General features: G+C 58.6%; 8 protein-coding genes across 8 annotated transcripts; 5 read left to right on the forward strand and 3 right to left on the reverse strand.

The window, feature by feature from the left end:
* Positions 1-2,624: 2,624 nt before the first annotated feature.
* Positions 2,625-3,626, forward strand: SPRG_15639 (hypothetical protein). Its single transcript, XM_012354706.1, has 5 exons — positions 2,625-2,815; positions 2,872-3,072; positions 3,127-3,225; positions 3,276-3,434; positions 3,487-3,626. Exons 1-5 carry the CDS (start codon positions 2,654-2,656, stop codon positions 3,544-3,546), a joined length of 681 nt encoding a protein of 226 aa, XP_012210096.1. The 5' UTR covers positions 2,625-2,653; the 3' UTR covers positions 3,547-3,626.
* Positions 3,627-3,808: 182 nt separating this feature from the next.
* Positions 3,809-7,029, reverse strand: SPRG_15640 (hypothetical protein; the record flags this gene model as incomplete). Its single annotated transcript, XM_012354707.1, has 4 exons — positions 3,809-5,072; positions 5,117-5,184; positions 5,245-6,238; positions 6,285-7,029. Coding segments are annotated over 4 exons (3,023 nt in total), but the record flags the coding sequence as incomplete, so codon positions are not given.
* Positions 7,030-9,641: 2,612 nt separating this feature from the next.
* SPRG_15641 (hypothetical protein) lies at positions 9,642-10,507 on the forward strand (the record flags this gene model as incomplete). Its single annotated transcript, XM_012354708.1, has 2 exons — positions 9,642-10,202; positions 10,259-10,507. The coding sequence occupies 2 exons, from the start codon at positions 9,642-9,644 to the stop codon at positions 10,505-10,507; spliced, it is 810 nt and encodes a 269-aa protein (XP_012210098.1).
* Positions 10,508-11,969: 1,462 nt separating this feature from the next.
* Positions 11,970-13,901, forward strand: SPRG_15642 (hypothetical protein; the record flags this gene model as incomplete). Its single annotated transcript, XM_012354709.1, has 1 exon — positions 11,970-13,901. One exon carries the CDS (start codon positions 11,970-11,972, stop codon positions 13,899-13,901), a length of 1,932 nt encoding a protein of 643 aa, XP_012210099.1.
* A 184-nt stretch (positions 13,902-14,085) lies between these two features.
* Positions 14,086-15,321, reverse strand: SPRG_15643 (hypothetical protein; the record flags this gene model as incomplete). The annotated part of the gene is made up of 1 exon (XM_012354710.1): positions 14,086-15,321. One exon carries the CDS (start codon positions 15,319-15,321, stop codon positions 14,086-14,088), a length of 1,236 nt encoding a protein of 411 aa, XP_012210100.1.
* Positions 15,322-16,199: 878 nt separating this feature from the next.
* On the forward strand, positions 16,200-17,582 carry SPRG_15644 (hypothetical protein; the record flags this gene model as incomplete). Its single annotated transcript, XM_012354711.1, has 10 exons — positions 16,200-16,289; positions 16,316-16,414; positions 16,458-16,556; positions 16,601-16,681; positions 16,744-16,821; positions 16,869-16,964; positions 17,017-17,115; positions 17,159-17,257; positions 17,304-17,402; positions 17,453-17,582. The coding sequence occupies 10 exons, from the start codon at positions 16,200-16,202 to the stop codon at positions 17,555-17,557; spliced, it is 945 nt and encodes a 314-aa protein (XP_012210101.1). The 3' UTR covers positions 17,558-17,582.
* A 335-nt stretch (positions 17,583-17,917) lies between these two features.
* On the forward strand, positions 17,918-19,147 carry SPRG_15645 (hypothetical protein; the record flags this gene model as incomplete). The annotated part of the gene is made up of 1 exon (XM_012354712.1): positions 17,918-19,147. One exon carries the CDS (start codon positions 17,918-17,920, stop codon positions 19,145-19,147), a length of 1,230 nt encoding a protein of 409 aa, XP_012210102.1.
* Positions 19,148-19,331: 184 nt separating this feature from the next.
* SPRG_15646 (hypothetical protein) lies at positions 19,332-19,781 on the reverse strand (the record flags this gene model as incomplete). The annotated part of the gene is made up of 1 exon (XM_012354713.1): positions 19,332-19,781. One exon carries the CDS (start codon positions 19,779-19,781, stop codon positions 19,332-19,334), a length of 450 nt encoding a protein of 149 aa, XP_012210103.1.
* Between the last annotated feature and the right edge of the window lie 2 nt (positions 19,782-19,783).

Genomic DNA, 19,783 nt, shown 5'->3' on the forward strand with positions numbered 1-19,783 from the left:
CACATCGATGGGTTTGCAGCGTCGTGGCTGCGCGCGGTGCCGTGTACGATCGAGGCCAACCAATCGCTGCTGCTGCCCGCCATCCACGCGCTCGCAGGACAGAAGCTCGTGCCCGTGACGGCGCTCGTGGCGGCCAAATGCCTGGCAACGTTCGAGGCCGCATGGGTCCGAGCGCCTCTTCCCGACCTTGCAGATTTTAGCCTCCCTGACATTTTCGTCAACTCTACGCACTGCACGGCGTGCAGTCGCTTTCGCGACTTTCTCTTGGACAGGTGCCTAACGACGATGGACGAGGACAAGCCGTCCGGCAAGTGCGTTGTCATTGCTCGGATTGTTGCCACCCATCCGAGCTGCCTCAAGCTGAGTAAAATCGGATCGACGTGGGTGATCAGTAAGCGAAAGGGCGGTGTTGAGAGCTACGCAGATCTCATGGAGGCCCTTCAAGTCAAGCACCAACGCGAGAAGGACCAAAAGATGGTCTCGTGGCTCGGCATCCTCGTCGCACAAGCGCCCGTACGTCCGCACGACCCGGCGCCTTCGCCACGGAAGCGACAGCGTACTCTGAAGGGAACTATTCGCGGCTAGCTCGATGTATCGTTCGCATTGCCACTACCAAGACTAGTATGTGTACTGATGTTTCGACAGAGGACTTGACGCTCTTGACTTTGTTGCGGTATGCCCAGAGGTCTTGTGGCCATCCATTTTTGAAGTGTTGGGCATGAAACGTGGACGTGCATCGATTTTGTCGCTCGCACAGCCAATGACGCGGTCGTCGCCAGTACTGGCATGCGCTGTAGTAGACAACGGCTCGAAGAACCGCACCAAAGAGCCATTCAAATCAAGTCTCATTGACACAACTTTTGCTTGGGCATGCTACTGAGAAATCATGCTGAGAACATGCTGAGAACTACATTAGCAAGGTTGAAAGCGTCACCGACGACTCCACCAAGCCCACTGCGACGCCCGTTTGCGCCGCGAGACGGACGCAGGCAACGGCGGCTCCAACGACGGGTCGTGCAAACCAGGGGGTTGTGCGCAACCAGAGCCACGCCACCACCATGGTCGTCGTCGAGCACGACCTCTACGTCGAGAACGGCGTCGCAATCTACGACAACGAGGACTACGACCGACGCGCACGTGTATCTCGCCGACGACAATACCTTCGTCTACGAGCTGCAGTACGACGCGTACGAACACGTCGAGCTCGATGACCGCCATGACGCCCACTTGACCCTCGAGATGCACGACAACAACCATCACGATCATCCGGAATACCTTGACGACGACGGCTACGACAACGACCAACCGGAGTACACCGACTACCCAGAGCATCTTCACTACGACGGCTACGGCCAACCGCAGTACTAGTACGACGACTACGACGGGTGTGGTGGCGATGGCGAGGTCCACTTGGAGGTCGGGATCGACGACGACTGTGACGACGACGTGGCCATGGCGATGACCACATCGAGTACTTTTACACCGAGACCCACTGCGACGACGATGACCACAGTCGTTAATCACGGCCAATACATCATGCCTAAAACTATATACACTTTGTGAACTAAGCTCTGGTTGTCAGACGAATGTACTGGCCCTTTCTTACCTGTCTCTCGACATTATGATGGGGCGATCGGTCGCCAGAAAAATGCCGGAATACCAACATGACAGCGCGTCGTCGAGGCTTTTGCATCAAGTTTATCGGGCCAGTGCGCTGCCTCCAAGTGCCGCCCCCACAGCTCTCCACCAGCCTTCTTGACCTGCAGACTGTGAGGTCATGCGTTGGCGCTAGTTCACGCCTGCATACACTGCACTTGTAGCGAGAAGGGTCCGCCATCTTCTTGTCGTCAATGATGGTTACTTGCTCATGAGTGGTCGACTCGATCACCCTGAAGCTGTCAAAAGGGCCAGACTTGATAATTGTATGAAAATGATAGGCGTGTGGCCAAGCGCCGCAGCTCAGTTCCTTGGACCCATTCGAAGCCTCACAGAGAGCTTGGGTCCATAAACATAAACTGTTTATGGATCCTTCCAGAGAGAGCTCGTTCAGCGAACCAGCATCGCCAGCAAGCGTGCGGTCGTCGGAACTGGCGACGACCAGCGACGAGGCTGCTGCGGGTTGTGGTGAGGACCGCCACGTCATTGGCTCGAATTTTTGGCTGCCGAATCGCAGCGTGGAATTCATTGGTCGAACGCCAACGGCAATCTGGGTTTTTGGGTTTTTGGGTTTGTCCCAAAATGCCGCCGCCGCTTCAGGATGCAGCACCATGATGCAGCACCAAGCGTCACCCAACGACCGAAAGCAATTCTCTATAAAGTGGCCGCGTCGTTCTTCCTGCTTCGTTTCTATGCAAGCGCTTTCATTCAAACGTAGCCATCCCCGTAGCCACGGTGCTACAGAAGATGGGTTGGGTGCCTTCGCAGTGATGGTCATGTTTGTCCCAGATGGGACAAAAGGTCAAGATATTCGTGTGCCACTGAGGCCAGCCTTCATTCCCCTTCGGACCGGTCGATGCTGCGAGTGGCGTAGCCGATCCTCGCCGTACGACGCCTAGCACCCGCACCGTCATTGACAGCGACGTACCGTGTAGAGTACTCCGCATACCAAGCCCTTCGCCTTTACGAGCTCCTACTGAAACAAGCCAGCACGACGATGAAGAAGCGATCGAGCTCGATGCAGACAACGGTGCCTGGCGCCTTCTTTGGCAAGAAGACGCCGCCCAAGAAGCCCGACGCCGAGACGCTGCGGCGTGGCTCGAGCGCTATCGACACCGACTACCTTGCGTTTCAGACGCCGCAGCTGTCCAAGACACTGGTACACCACGCATCATACACCCTGCCCTGTCTGCGGCGCTCACAAGATTGACGCAGGAGGGCTTTCCCGACCTCTGCAGCGCGATTGCTGTCGGCGACGTGGACGAAGTCCGCGCGATGCTGCAAAACGCCAAGCAGGACGCCAACCTCGCAACGCCAGGCGGCGACCTGCCGCTGCATGTTGCGTGCATGCACAGCCACACACACATCGTGACGCTGCTCATTCAAGCCGGCGCCCACATCAACTCGATGGACAAGGTACACATCTTCAACGCGATGTCGTCGTCGTGTCTCAAAAAGTGATCCTCATAGTATGGCGATACGCCGCTGCACTTGGCCTGCCGTCACGCCAACGTCCGCATCGTCCAACTGCTGCTGAACGAACTCGCATCGACGGCCATTGTCAATCGTGTACGGCTGGGTATGTGCTGCACGTTCGTTGCTCATATGGTCGTTGGTAGCGAGGCTGGACTGCGCTCGAAGAGGCCGAGGAGCGCGCCCGCCATGACGATGTCGGCAGCTCGATCTACCACATTGTGCTCGAGGCCAGCATCCCCACATCAGCGTCGTCGAAAGAAGCGTCCGAGCCCGTGCGGACGCGCAGTCGGACCTACTCGGTGGTACGTCGTTTCTGCTAAGACTTGCCGAATGGTAGATAAAACCCATGTCTAGTCGCTCGAGAAGGATCCATCATTTGTACAGAGTGTCATTGCGTGGTTCAAAAAGCTCTAATATGTCGAAAAGGAACAAGATGCGCATGCGACCGAAGCATGTCGCCCTGTAATTATAACGCGTTCCGTGTCTTGCCTCCACCGCTGCTGGTCTTGCGATCCGACCTCACGCATTTAACGCCCTGTTGTTTCATACACTATAGTACGTTATGGTACTACTCTACAGGACACACGCGACCTGTACACACAGGACTCTATTAGTTCCTTGCCGTCGTGGTGCTGTGGACCGTAGTGGCCCGAGGTCCATATCGTACATATCAACTGTCCAATTCTGATTACAAGAAGCAACCCTACCCCGTTTTGACAAAACCCTACCCCTCGTCCTCAAACCGAACTGTCTTGCGCTGCTTTGTCGGGCGCGGCGGCGTCTCCGTAGATGTCGCACCGTCCATGTCGGATCGAGGCAATGCGAGAAGGGTCGGCGGCGGCCGTGGCTCGGCAGGTGCCACGATGGCCTCGTTGCAAGCACCCGCTTCGATCTGGCGCACGTTGCTGAGCACGTAGCCGATGCGCGACGCCCCGGTGCGCTCGGACGCAGCGGCAGAGGCGGCTGTCGACGCCTTCTTTTTCGTATGCAGCGCTGTTTTCGGGGCGCCGCGCACCGAGCTCGCATCTTTTGCGTGGCTCGCATAGGACTGGCGCACGAGTGTCTCCATGGACCCGCGCATCTCGAGCTGCTCGACGACGACCGGTCCCGTCGCACCCATGCGGTGCGCGCGTGCAATCACCTGCTGCTCGACGCTCTTGTCCCAGATCTCGTCCATGAGGAAAATGTGCGTCACAAACGACAGGTCGAGGCCGACAGCGCCGACTTCGGTCAGGAAAAGCACGTGCAGAGTCGGGTCGTGCTGAAACAGCCGGAGCTGCTCGAGCCGCGTCTTCATTGCGTCGCCTTGGACAAACGTCGCTGTCCGCATCGCTTTGCGCTTGAACTCGTACCGGACGCGGAAGAGGTGTTCTCGAAACTCGGAAAAGATGATGACCTTGATCGGCCGCGTCGGCGGCGCATAGCGGTTGGCACGCAGGGCCGCTGCGTCGGCGACGAGCGCTTGGACCCGCGCCAAGACGTAGAGGCCTTTGCTGCTCGACCAAATGTGGGCGGCGAGTGTCGCTGCTTCTGTCTCGGGCGGTTCTTGGGCGTCCCACTTGTAGTCAAAGCCAGGCTGCAGCTTTTGAAAGTCTTCCCAGTCAAACGGGGTGTAGCACGCGGGACAGGTCGTGTAAAAGTCGCGCTCAAACCCCGTGCTCGAGACATGTGCATCGATGCAGTCGGCGCAGAGCAAGTGCCCGCACGGCACGACCATGAGAAACTGCTGCGAACGGACGCAGGCGAGGCACGGCGTGCAGAGGCCGTTGGGCGCGTCGTGCATGTAGGCAATCACATGCGCTTGGCGCTCATGTGGCACCTTGAACTCGTTCAAATAGTCGATCGTCTCGGTGTAATACTCGGTCGAGAGATGCACGGCCATTTGTCCGCCGCCGCTGGACGCGAGGCGGAGGTTGGCCAGCGCCGTGAGCGCGTCGCGCCTATGGCGTTCATCGTTGCATAAGTCAATGATTAGTAGCACTACCGATTTTCAGGGTTCAGCAAACTGTCCTTGTGCATCGGACCGGGCGTCAACGGATCCCATTTCGTCACCTAACCCCATGGAAGAACGTACAGATGGGACATGATTGTCTTCAAGATATAATGTCGTACCACAAGGTTCCCGCGGATGACGCCAACGACGCCATTGTAGATGCGGTACTCGAGGTCCGACGGCGGTACAATCACGCGGGTGCGCAATGGCTCTGGAATGCTCGTCACGTCGCTCTTGACGTGCCGGAGCATGATGCGGTTGAGAAGGTGGCGGAGCCGGAGGTATCCGACACGAGCGCGGCGCTCAAAGGGCTTGGCGATCGCCTGCAGCCACGGCTTTTCATCGTTCGCGCCGTACGGTCGATCCCGCAGAAAGCGCAAGAGCCCATGGAGGTGCCGGAGCCCGTCGGTTTGCGCCACATGCCGCGTCGGCGTCCCGGTCATGATCCAGCGCTTGTCGCTCGAGAGCGCACACAGCATCTGCATCGCGTTCGTGATGCTGAGGCCGCCGAGCTTATGGCCTTCGTCGACGATGATGCGCACCCAGTGAACTTGCAGCAAGGGCGAGAGGCCGCGCGAAAGCGTGCCATCGATGTACGCCGATTGGCCCTCAAACCCGAGCCGAGACGGCGCACGGGTCGCGAGCGGTCGCTGCGTCTGCCAGTGGCTGCTAATGCGGCCAAACGTCGTCACGACCACGTCGTAGTTTGTGAGAACCTCGGCGCGTGGCAAGTCGCGCTGGTCGTCCACGTAGACGCTCAAGTTGGTCGTGTGCGTAAACAGCTGGTGACTCCAATGGGCGACGAGCGTGTCGGGCACAACAACTAGTGTCGCAACTGAGGCGATTCGTCGCGGCGAGGATGACGACGAGGATGCAGGCTGGCTTGAGCGAAGCCCATAGCCACGGTCGGGGGCCAATGCAGGCACAGCGGCAACGCAGGACCGGGCGCCCTGCGTACGCAGCAAAAGTGCAATCATCGTGATCGTCTTGCCAAGGCCGGGTTCGTCGCAGAGGAAGCCGCCGCGCATGTCGACGGCCGGCAGCGGCGACGCATGCACGCGGTGCAACACCGGGTCGATCACGTCACCGACGAGGTACGGGTGTGGAAGGGCCCTACTACAGCGTTCAGGGCATTATAAGATCTAAGTGGCCAACGAACCGGGCGGAGCATTCTCGGTAGAGCATCCACTTGAGCGCTTTCTTTTGGTGCGGGTACAGGTGCAGCCGGAGGCGGGGCACGGTGTCGTACGTCAGATGCTGCAGCGTCGTGCACACCATCGCGGTCGTTGCGAGCTCTTGCGCATTGAGGAGACGCAAGATGCTCCACATGATGTTGAAGGGCAAGTCCGTGAGCAGGGGTGCGCTCCCCGACGCGCAACGGGCGGCGTACGCACTACCGTCTCGGATCGCAAGCCGGCTGGCTTCGAGCGGCGCCTCCAAGCTCCTAAAAAGCGTGGCAAGCGTATACTGATCGGGCCCACCGTCTTGGTCGTCGTGGAGGAGACAGCCAAGGACGTGGCACTCGGTCCTCAGCGCCTTTGCAAACGCCGCTGAGACGTCGCGTATCGGCTGCCGCAGCGCCGACTCGAAATGCTGCAGAACGTACGTGTGGCCTTTGATCCACTTGGCGTGCGAAGGCAGCGCCGATGCAAAATGCAGCGAGAGCGTGATGCAGGCGCCGCCGACCGACGGCGCGATGGCGGCGTCCAGCAGGAGGTCGTGCGCCTCCGCAAAGGCAAGGAGCGCCTTCCAGAGCGTCTGCGTGAGGCAGTAGCGCTCAAAGCCGGGCCAAAAGTGGGCGTCGAGACTGCGCAGGTCGGTGCGCCGGAGACGCACCTGGCGCTGCTCGACGACTGCGTCTGCCCATGGCACGGCCACATCGAGCGTCCCGAGGCAGAGCATGCCACAGCGGAAACCGTAAGATTTCGATGCACGGCATCCGGATGCCAACCGGTTATCGAGCGCAATCTACGCGCGGACCAATCACAGAGCGCTCTGTGTTTGCTTGGAAATTCACGTATCAAGTCGCGTTTCATTGTATCGAGTCCGCAGGAGCTTTTCTTTATTGCGCCACAAACCGACACGAACGAGACTCTGGTGGCACTTCACCGGCAAAGAGGCACCCCATTGGGTCTACATGCTCCGTCGTTGCTTGTGACGGTGCCCGCTGAACTGGTCTGGCTTTTCTACTGCACCTCGCGTGTTGCGACTGAGTCTGAACGGCTATCTTGAATGCGCGCGTATGGATGAGACTGGCTGGTATGGTGGATTCGTAGAGACAGTCGTCATGGCAAGCGGCCTTAAGAAGTGACAACGTGTAAAGGATGCTTGCAATGGCGACTAGAAGGCGCAAAAGGCTCAGGCCCATTATTTTTGTACTTGAAAACGCTGACGCTGGAAGCCGCGGACCACCTGTCCTAGCCTGAATCGCCGATACTCGACAGCGAGCGCTTCAGACGTGGCTGGCGTTGCAGGGGTTGCTTTTGGCAGCGCCGCCGATCGTTGGCATTACCGGTAAGGTCGTCCTGTCGCCCTGCAGTGTAGTTTTACGCAGAGTGCTGTCCACTGAATCTTGATAGACAAATCTCTGCCCGTCTACAGGGTCGGGAGAACACAGAGGGCGATATCCAAACAAACGCAGCGAAGCACTGCGTCGTTTTGGAATCTCAGAGATGAACGCACATCTATACGCGCAGAAGTGCGCATCCGGGCACACACCGAAGGGAGCTGCCGAGGGCTAGGACTTCGCTGAACCAGTTTTTTGCATGGACGACAGGCGCACCGCTCTTCGTGAGGTCGTTGCCATTCGCTGCCTGTCTCAGTGTCGTCCTATTTGACGTCCATACACTGTAATATATCGCCCTCGCTACCCAACAACAGCGCGCAGAGTAGCGCGCAGTAGTGATGTACGTCTCTGTGTACGTAGCACAGGCGTCCTCGCCGCTGTGCCTTGCCTTGCTCGCCGCCGACCGTAGCCGTCGTGGCCACGGATCCAGACCACGGCGCTGTTGGCCTATATGATGACAACACCCGTACAAGAAACGTACACTGTAGTAACAGCACGACTACCGCTGTACTGGTAGCACGGCTGAGCATGACGGTACACCGGTAGTAGCACTCGATCTTGCCTGCTTTGCCGTTTGTAAACATATGTTGTTGCAGCCGGATGGATCTTTCACGACAGATGACGTTCGCGGATACCGGTAGTGTCGTCGGTGGGGCTGCACACAAGGACTCTTAGTGTATTCATCGGTTGACGTCAAGAGTTTGATGCAATGCCGTTTATGTTTGCTTGCTCGCGACACGGCCACTCTTCATGCCTTTGGGAGGCTCACGTCCATCCATTCCTGACCGGAATGCTTGAATGCGTCGGGGCACCTGCAGCGAACACATCGATGCACACAGCTGACGCGCCGCAAAGAATTTGCAATCGCGCCGATCCTCCTCTGCTGCTCTTTCACGATCAAAGCGTATCCAGGTACCTAGTACTGTATGCACGGTGCGGCCAAAAATGACGGCGCTCCGTTTCTCGACGATGACGACGACGCGACAGCCATCCGTTCCAGCGCATCGTCACATGGCGACCTCGCAAAACGAGGAGCGACGGGGAAGCGAAGTACAAACGGGTTGTTGCGTCGTGCTGGTATGCCATGGGTCCTGTCTCGGGCAGTCGATAGCACCGTGTACTGGTAGTATTGCTTTTCAGGCTACTTCAATTTCGGCTCGTTCGCAGCTCGCATCTTGCATCTTTCTACCCGCGGTCAACCTACCGTTCGCCCTCTTGAGCCCTCCTCTGCAAGCTTCTACTACGTAGTACATGCGAGCTACTCAAGACGCAGCTGTGCACAGGTTGTAGGCGAGCGCAGTCCCGACTCGGTACGATGAGGTCCTCCTACTGTATATCGTCGAGTACTCGAAAAGTGTCGACATCGCCGGTGGTCGCCAACATCAAAGTCAGACACTCAAGCCTACTACTAGTACAGGACTTCGTCGCGCGACGTCCCATGGCCGCACGTTCCACTTGCACCCACTACGTCGACGAAGCGTGGTACACGCTTATAGGAAGCCACGCTGGCGTTGCTCGAAAAACAGGCGCGTCCCACTCCTCACATTACGTTCGTCGCACCCGAGTTCGGTGGACGATGCTTGAACAACCGTTGGCGGCGACCGGTCGCGGCCACCCACGCGTATGCGGTATGCGTTCTTGTCACGGCCTCAGGGTCATCATCTGCGGTGATTGTCTTGTTTTCCTTGTCGGCAACCAGCAAATTCGCAACATTGACACCACGTCGGCGGGACGACGATGGTGATGTCCTGATTGTTCTGATAACGTTAACGCGCTGCAATGCATTGCGTACAAGACCAGTCCAAAACATACAGGCGACCAGACGAGTCCCACGCGAACCAGGCGAGGGTGGGACGCATCCACCTGACCGCGATAGACAGGAAATTAGCAATCTGCGTGGTTGTCGTCGTCGTTGCCGTCAAGAAGCACTCGCTCCACTCACTTTTCAAAATGCAGGCGACACCCGAAGCATCTGCGGCTATCTTGAAGCCGACGCCCGAAGCGCCGATGATCATCACGTCGGGGCCGTTCGACTGCATCATCCGCAGCCCCGACACGCCCGGCCCGCTCGCGTTTTTGAACGGCCTCCCGTACTTTGCCATGGCGCAGATGCTCTTTGCCTTCAACGCGTTCATCCTCATCAACTGGTACGGCTCCATCGGTGCCATCATCGGCTCGATCCTCGCTGTCGGAAGCGCCGTCGTCGACGGCTTTGCGTCCAACAGCTTTGGGGAGAACGTGCGCACGCTGCGCCACAACGGCTTCTCCGACTGGACCGTGCTGAGTGCGATGGCATTTGCGATCGTGCTCGGAGAGGTCATGAACGTCGTGGTGATCCAGAACCTCGCGCCCGCCGGGTCGCTCGAAGCCCTCTTCTCGCCGTCAACGTACACGCGCTACACGCTCTTCGGGATCACGACCAACATTGCGATCGTCGAGGTGCTCTTCTACGTCGGCCACATGTTCCTCCACGAGGCGTGGCCCGAGATCCACGTGATGCACCACTGCACGGTCAAGTCGACCGCGTCGTCCAACTTGATTTCGACCCGCGCGACTTGGCGATCGAGCTCGGCGGACCCGGGGCGATCGTGATTGTCAACCACTTTTTGCTCTGGGAGCAAGACCCGACGATCCTCCTTGTCACGTTCCTCTTTGTGACGTGGGCGTACTCGATCATTCACCACGAGTGGTATGCTGGCGACCACGTCAAGCACCACGCGCGCATCGACTCGGTCTACACGGTCTACGTCAAGCATCACGGCGACGCGCGCAAGAACCTTCTCAAGGGCCACATCCGCCACCCGCCCAAGAAGTAAAGAAGCCTCGTTCGAGGACACTACCGAGTAATGATGCGTGAATGATATTTTATGGGATTTCTTCGATCTATCCATCCATCTACATGTATCTATCTATCAATGGAGTTGTGTAGAGGACCGATTACAATACTAGTACATGGTATGATTCATTTAGAGAGTTACGTAGTTGCTCAAGTATCACAGTGGGACGGCTTCTTGGACGATGGGCAGCGTGTGATGTAGCTTATATCTTAGTAAATAATAGACGACACCGCTGATGAAGTCTCTTGTGGGGTATGTCCGGCTTTAACACATATGCCCAAAGACAACTGATATCTTCCATCCAAGCGTGGACACAAAACTAAAAAGATCGATTGATATGAGCGTTGGCAATCCTCTCCGCTTCACGGGCATACAATTATACTGCGGGTACCACCAAATACGCGCCAAGAGTCAAGTGGTTCCACACTCGATCGATACAGGATTGTGTCAGCCGACAGATGGGCAAGGACGCACCCTCGTAGTGCCCTAGTGGTCTAAGGCACTGGTCTCATTATCCGCTAAAGCAGGCCAAGGTGCGGCGACACACATTTGTTGGGAACGGTATGAGGACGCATCGAATCATGACGTGGCGCTCTGTGACAGCAGTATGCAGTTGCATGTCGCACCGTAAGGAGTCAACGTGGCTGGACCTTGCACCAGTTCAGACGAAAACACATACTAGCAGTACACTAGTACCAGTATGTTGGTCGACCACACGCCATGGTTGAAAAAGAGAGCTGGCGACCTCGTGTTGCTTCACGGCGTACCGCATTGTCCGGGCCGTGCCTGTTTTCACAATCCCACTCCATGTTAGCGATTCGGTTCGACTCGCTTTCTGGAATAACTATAAACCGGAAAGGCAAGACGCGTATATTCCTTGCGATCACTGTTCCCGAGTTGGAACGACGTCAAAGAGATCTCTCTCGACAGGCGTGGGTTGCAGGTCCATGCAACGCAGGTCGAGCCACCTCGTTTTATGCACGTGTACAGTGTCGCCAGCAGTCTACCAGCGCATTATCCCAGCTATCCAAGAGATTATCTCGTGCCCAAAAAGTTAAAAAGGATGCTTGCGAGGGAGATATATCCACAACGGGAACTTGCCAGCAACGTCCAGAGTGGTGGCCAAGTGCACGGTGTTCCGGGCGGACGTCTGTGGACAGACACTGTCATTCGAACGCCGATCCGTCGAAGTCGAGTCCGATTCAAAACCCAAGCTTCTGGATACCACACACTGGATAGTGGCTGCGCGTCGCAGCTCCTGTGTGTGATGATCCATGACGTGGCGAGAGACGTTTCTTGTGACCGGATTCGCGGTATGCGACCCCTATCGTGACAACCAGCTGGTGGCCGGAATCAACGTCTTTTGCTCGACAAAAAAGCAAGACAACATGTCGAGATCCAAGATGACCAACTCATATTTCAATTTCCACTTTCGATCACCATGGTCACTTTGCACAAGCGCTTCACGTATATGCTGCAGTACTGCAACAAGGTGACGACCAACCTCCGGACCATGTACTACTCGTCTCGGTCCTCGCGATATACGAACTGCAAGTCGACAACGCCGAGCGTCGACGTGACCCAGGACATGATCGTGCAGCGAGTGCTGAAAAGCCTCACGCCATTGCTGCACCAGCTGCCCACGGACCGCTTTGACGCCGAGGGCCGCGCCAAGGTCGAGGCCATCGTACGCCGTGCGATCGACGCCAAGCAGCCCATCACGTTTGTGATCCCGGCCTTTCCGTTCAAGTCGCCCAACACGACCGAGAAGACGCTCGGCGTGCTTCCGGACCGCGGCGAAGAGCTCGCGATGGAGCGTCTCGAAACGCTTTGCCAAGAGATTGAGCGATTGTACCCGATCGGCGTCCAGATGGTCATTTTCAGCGACGGGCGCATCTTCAACGACATCATTGGCGTCTCGACGGATGCGATGGACGCGTACATGGCCGAGCTCGAGGCCATGGCGGTCGCGGCCAAGCACAGCCACATCAAGTTTGACCGGCTCGAACACTACACCACGTCCGAGGACCCCAACCAGGAGCTTCTCGAGCGCTACAACTGCGACAAGATTGACATGAAGAAGCTTCTGAAAGACGACGCGGGTGTCCTTGCCACCTACCGCGGCTTCCGGCGCTTCCTCACCAAGGACCTCGCGCACAAGTGGGTCGGCATGTCCAACTCGGCCATCGACAAGGCTGCGGGCGCCGCCGCCAAGCTCATGATCCAGCGCAACATGGCCTTCTCGACGCTCGTCGACGACTGCTACCCGGACGCGGTCCGCCTCTCGATCCACGCCTACGACAACGCGGGCCCCAAGTACGGCGTCGCGCTCATCCCGCAGCTCGAGAGCTCCAACGGGTCGATCCCGACCACGCCGTGGCACTGCGTCATGGTCACCGATATGCACGGCCGCGAGTTTTCCGCCAAGCACGAAGACATTGATTTGGAGCTGTACGAGCTGCAGTACAAGTTTGGCCGGCCGTGGTGCTACATGGCCAAGGTCGAGTTGGCCCCCGAGTGGGCGACCCTCAACATCTCGGTCTCGCCGTGGCGCCAAGGCGTGACGCTGACGAGCCAGAACAACGAGATGGTGTCGGTCACGGCCGTGCCGCGCCACCTCTTGCGCACGCTCGCGACCAAGTACAGCGTCGTGCTCCTCCGCGGCTTCCGCACCGACGAAGACCTCGACACGGTCGCGTCGCACATTGGCGAGATCCTCATGTGGCCCACGGGCAGCACGCTCGAGCTCAAGCAAGACGGTGCCGCCGGCCTCGCGTCGCGGTCCCACGAACCCATGGCGTTCCACTACGACGGCATGTTCAAGCGCATTCCAGACAGCGACATTCTCGGCGACGTGCCTTTGTACCAGTTCTTCCAGTGCTTGGCGCCGTACCCCGAGCGAGACTCACCGTTTGGTCGCACCATGTTTGTCGACACGCGCCGGCTCCTCGCCGCCTTGCCGCCGACGGACGTCGCGCGTCTTCGGACGCTCAAGATGACGGCGACGACGGCCGCCAACGTCATGTACGGCTCGGCGACGCTGACGCACCACATGGACCTCGTGTGCCAGCACCCGGTCGACGGCCAGGAGATCCTTCGCTTCCACGAGCCGTGGGACGCCGACAAGACCAACCTGCAGCCGACACAGATTGCGATCCGCAGCAAGAACGAGGCGGCGACCGAGGCCGACCACGCGATCGAGCAAGCGTGGGTCTTTGAGACGCTCGTGCCGCTCCTCTACAGCGACGAGTTCAAGTACGCGCACGAGTGGCAAGCCGGCGACTACGTGCTCTCAGACAACGTTGCGCAGCTGCACAGCCGGACGCCCGTGCCGAAAGCAGGCCGGGAGATCCGCCGCATCCACGTCAACTAGAGGTTGTCGTGTGCGAGCTAACTTATTTGTGTACACTAATGACAAATCTATGTATGACACCAACGACTCCGACGACCGTCTTGCATGCGCTGGATGATATGTTGCGACTCGAGACATCTGAATACAGAAATACATCGTCGTAGGAGTGATCATAAACCATCGTAGGAATGATCCAGTTTCGAGTTTATGACTCGCTCTCACTGTCGTCTGTGAGCTCATGGCGGTCTTCGCCGTAGCACAAGTCTTGGACCATAAAGAGGCAGTTGTCAAGACGCATCTGTTTGCGCTGGCGCTGAATCGCAAGCAGCTGGAGCGGTGCACCGACCGTGAAGGGTCCGTGGTCGTCGTCGTCGCAATCGTCGTCGTCGTCGTCGTCACTCGTGTCGTCGAGAATCGGCGCGGGACGAAGCGTCGAGCACAGGTCGTCGTGGTAGGCGAGCCAGTCGGGTTGGCCTTGCGCCGTCATTGTCATTGCCATTGGCGTCGCACCGCCACGGTCCGTGTCTTTACCTTGCTCGTCTTTGTCATTGACCAAAGAAGCGACTTTGGCCATGCACGTCTTGCACGCACCGCGCTTCGTGTCGGGCGTCCCGTCGCAGGCCTTGCAGATGTTTTCGAGGCAGAGCCCGCACTTGCGGCGGTGGTCGACGGCGTTGAAGCAGAGCACTTCCGTGCAAAACTCAATGCCGTCGGACGGCACGACCGGCGTCGGCGCCACATACGAAGCAAAGCGCCAGTGTACGACGCTCTGCGTGAGCTTTTGCAAGAGCGTGCGCCCGAGCACCTCGAAGCGGGCGGCGTGCTTGGTCGGAAGCGCGCCCACGAGAAGGAGCCGCGTCGCGTTCGCTTTGATTGGTACGAGCGCGAGGCCAAAGACGGTCGGCGTCAACTGCCGGGGCAATGCAAACACGGGTGTCTGCGCCTGCAACAGCACCTGGATGTCGGACGCCAGCGTCGCGCTCGTCACGTACATGGCGTCGTCACCAGCGTTGGCCTCGATCGTCGTCGTGTGGCGAAGAAAGAACGTGGGTTCGCGCAGCCCGACGGCCGAGAGGAGGTCCCACTGCACGGACGCCGAGTGCAGTTCAAATGCGTGCTGCCGTCCGACGGCCCACGCGTGGTGCGCGATCGGGGCCGAGACGCCGAGCAGCGTCTCGTCAAAGTGCACAGTGGCGTGAATGAGCTCGGCCAACGGACTCTCGACGGTCTGCTCGAGGAGCACGTGGCAGTGCCGGTCGTCGGCGTGCTTGAAGCTGTAGATGCTCGCGGTCTCGTTGCGACTCGTACTTTCGCGGGGCTTGCGCAAATGCGTTTGCGCCCAGTTGGCGACGCGCAAGGTGGTCGAGAGACCAAAGGGCACGAGCGCGGTCGCGAGGGCATCCGACGCGGCGTTGGTCTGGAGGTGCTTGTTGAGGTTCATAGCGTTCAGTAGTGGTGTCGTAAAATGCAAAGCCCGTTGTGGCTTTTCCCGGGACGGCCAGGGGTGCAGGACTGGGTAAGGCGGTAGGAAGGAAAAGGGATGGCTGTAGCCTTTACGAGGAGGAAGCGTGGGAAGATGGAGACTAGACGCAGCACTGAACAACATGAATGGCGTCGCGGCCAAAACAACTCACGATCGTCCTGGGTACCTAGATGTGAGTCGACTGCAGAAGAATACGCATTTGGGCATCATTCGATTCTGTCGCGTAAGAAAACACTGCAAGATGACACCTGTTGACTCCTTTTACTCGGATCGGAGGCCGAAGACGACGACGGATTTGTCGTTATCCAACGAGATTGGGGTGAAGCACATCGCTCGCCACCCAATAGGAAATGTTAAACGCCCGCGGGACAAGCAACATTTGGACGTACCACCGGATGTGATCCTGTTGTATGTGTACAACGACAACTTGCGCAGGAGTTGAAGGGAATGCAGGCGAGAGCTTGGCGGTGCGAGTGTCGTCAAAGATGCGGCCTGCCTCCTGTGATTGGTCCATCCAGTATCCGAATATAGTGTATGATTTGGGCGACCGAGCAAGCGGAGTGCTTGAGGTCCCGCTACAAGCAGCCAGAAGAGCTAGCCAGAAGCGCTTGCTCTACCTTATTGGAAGAGGCTTGGCTGCGTACGCACAGCTGCCAAGCTAAGCAGGTCTTCTTGGCGTTATTGGTGCTCACACTATTGTATCCAACCGGAATAGTGTTGCGAGTGTTCAGACGTGCCAACACAATCGAACAGCAAACAGCTCAGCAGGCAGATGAGCGACGTAGTACATTGGCCGTGCAGCGCCTTGGGCTCATGCGCTCCCACATAGCTCTACGATGCTGCCAAGCGCGGCGATCTTTTGGGCGTGCGCACGCTTCTGGCAGAAGGCATTGACCCGAACCGCCGCTTCAACGTCGTCGACTTGCGTCGGTCATGGCTCATCGGACTGTAGGAAGGCGACGCGGCGCTGCACTGGGCAGCATACGAGGGCCACGGCAGCGTCATCGAGCTTCTCCTCCGCCATGGCGCCAGCGTCGACATTGTGAACACCGTACGAGATTGCACCTCTGGACCGTAGGCTACCATGGTGCTAGTTTGGCAACACACCGCTGCATTGGGCGGCGTGGGGCGGTCGCGTCCAAGCAGCGATCTTTCTGCTGGACGCAGGTGCCAACATTGGCCGACAAAACAACGTACGCGGATCGTCGTTGTCTTCCTTCTTGCTGCAATCGAGTAGGATGGCGACACGCCACTGCACTTTGCAGCGCGGGAAGACCGAGCCGCAGTTGTGCGCCTTCTCCTCGATCGCGAGGCCGATGTGAACCAGCGCAACCATGCACGCTCCTGCATGTTCATACCAGCGTCTAACATTGCGCGTAGGCGGGCCTCCCGCCGTACGCTCTGGCACGCGAGAGAGGGCATGCTAGTATTCTTCGCCTCCTCGACCAGCACCCCGGGGTACCGCATACACATCCTTGGCGACTTCGTGCCCTATGTGCAAGCAGGATCCATGCGCACTCTACGACGCGGCAAAGAAGGGCGAGACAGACCGCGTCGGCGCGCTGCTCAGCAGCGGTTTACACCCGGACGTGCGCATGGAGGTACTGTGGATAGAGTCCGGATACGACCTGTAGCGGCGCCCGTGTGCGACAGGACAACAACACGCCACTGCACTGGGCGGCCTGGGAAGGCCACGAGGCCGTTCTGCGACTCCTTCTCGAGCATGGCGCGACCGTCGACAGCGAAAACAGGGTACCCTTCCTTACAAAAGTATCAACTTGATACTTTTGTTTAGTTTGGCAACACCCCGCTGCAGTGGGCGTCGTGGGGCGGCCAAGCCTGCGCCGTGCAGCTGCTCATCGATGCCTACGCCAACGTCAACCACCCTGGCGACGTCCACCACTCGAAAGAAAAGCCAAGATGACTCATCACCATGCTAGGGTGGGTGCTCCGCCTTGCACCGTGCGGCTCACCACAACCACCCGCGCGTGACCGAGTTACTCCTGCAATTCAACGCCGACAAGGACCAAATGGACCATGTACGGCACCATACTTGTACGCGCACAGACTCACAGCGGCACCCGTACAGCACCATCGGACGCCCCGCACGATTGCACTCGCCAATGGTTTCGCTGACGTCGTTGACGTCCTCGATGGCTATCCACGCGGAAGACGCGATCCTGGAAGACGTTGAATGCCTACGTCTCGCTGCGACTCGGATGCTTGGACCGGTGCTGGCCTGCAGTGCATTATGTGGTGTAGCTATGGTCCCATCTGAGCTCACTTACGTCTTGCAATGACCCTTCGCGTCCATCTTTGTTGTATGGTTTGAATCTACTGTGCATGGTTTCGCGCAAACAAACGGCTTTGACTAGTCTCTCAGCCACGATTCCCCTTCATCCTCTCGCAACAGACTTCGCGCCCCACGCTTCCTCCCCGTAAAGGCTACAGCCATCCCTTTTCCTTCCTACCGCCTTTCCCAGTCCTGCACCCCTGGCCGTCCCGGGAAAAGCCACAACGGGCTTTGCATTTTACGACACCACTACTGAACGCTATGAACCTCAACAAGCACCTCCAGACCAACGCCGCGTCGGATGCCCTCGCGACCGCGCTCGTGCCCTTTGGTCTCTCGACCACCTTGCGCGTCGCCAACTGGGCGCAAGCGCATTTGCGCAAGCCCCGCGAGAGTACGAGTCGCAACGAGACCGCGAGCATCTACAGCTTCAAGCACGCCGACGACCGGCACTGCCACGTGCTCCTCGAGCAGACCGTTGAGAGTCCGTTGGCCGAGCTCATTCACGCGACTGTGCACTTTGACGAGACGCTGCTTGGCGTTTCTGCCCCGATATCGCACCACACGTGGGCCGTCGGGCGGCAGCACGCGTTTGAACTGCACTCGGCGTCCGTGCAGTGGGACCTCCTCTCGGCCGTCGGGCTGCGCGAACCCACGTTCTTTCTTCGGCACACGACGCAGATCGAGGCCAGCCGTGGTGAGAACGCCATGTACGTGACGAGCGCGACGCTGGCGTCCGACATCCAGGTGCTGTTGCAGGCGCAGACACCCGTGTTTGCATTGCCCCGGCAGTTGACGCCGACCGTCTTTGGCCTCGCGCTCGTACCAATCAAAGCGAACGCGACGCGGCTCCTTCTCGTGGGCGCGCTTCCGACCAAGCACGCCGCCCGCTTCGAGGTGCTCGGACGCACGCTCTTGCAAAAGCTCACGCAGAGCGTCGTGCACTGGCGCTTTGCTTCGTACGTGGCGCCGACGCCGGTCGTGCCGTCCGACGGCATTGAGTTTTGCACGGAAGTGCTCTGCTTCAACGCTGTCGACCACCGCCGCAAGTGCGGGCTCTGCCTCGAAAACATCTGCAAGGCCTGCGACGGGACGCCCGACACGAAGCGCGGCGCGTGCCGGCCGTGCATGGCCAAAGTTGCTTCTCTAGTCAATGACAAAGACGAGCAAGATAAAGACACGAACCGTGACGGTGCGACGCCAATGACAATGACAATGACGGCACAAGGCCAACCCGACTGGCTCGCCTACCACGACGACCTGTGCTCGACGCTTCGTCCCGCGCCGATTCTCGACGACACGAGTGACGACGACGACGACGATTGCGACGACGACCACGGACCCTTCACGGTCGGTGCACCGCTCCAGCTGCTTGCGATTCAGCGCCAGCGCAAACAGATGCGTCTTGACAACTGCCTCTTTATGGTCCAAGACTTGTGCTACGGCGAAGACCGCCATGAGCTCACAGACGACAGTGAGAGCGAGTCATAAACTCGAAACTGGATCATTCCTACGATGGTTTATGATCACTCCTACGACGATGTATTTCTGTATTCATATGTCTCGGGTCGCAACATGTTGTCATCCAGCGCATGCAAGACTGTTGTCGTGTCATACAAAGAAAGAATTGTCATTATTAGAGTACACAAATAAGTTAGGTCGCACACGACAACCTCTAGTTGAGGTGGATGCGGCGGATCTCCCGGCCTGCTTTCGGCACGGGCGTCCGGCTGTGCAGCTGCGCATAGTTGTCCGAGAGCACGTAGTCGCCGGCTTGCCACTCGTGCGCGTACTTGAACTCGTCGCTGTAGAGGAGTGGCACGAGCTTCTCGAAGACCCACGCTTGCTCGATCGCGTGGTCGGCCTCGGTCGCCGCCTCGTTCTTGCTGCGGATCGCAATCTGTGTCGGCTGGAGGTTGGTCTTGTCGGCGTCCCACGGCTCGTGGAAGCGAAGGATCTCCTGGCCGTCGACCGGGTGCTGGCACACGAGGTCCATGTGGTGCGTCAGCGTCGCCGAGCCGTACATGACGTTGGCCGCCGTCGTCGCCGTCATCTTGAGCGTCCGAAGGCGCGCGACGTCCGTCGGCGGCAAGGCGGCGAGGAGCCGGCGCGTGTCGACAAACATGG

The sequence above is a fragment of the Saprolegnia parasitica genome (genome assembly GCF_000151545.1).
Source record: "Saprolegnia parasitica CBS 223.65 unplaced genomic scaffold supercont2.177, whole genome shotgun sequence".
NCBI classification, from domain to species: Eukaryota; Oomycota; class Saprolegniomycetes; order Saprolegniales; family Saprolegniaceae; genus Saprolegnia; species Saprolegnia parasitica.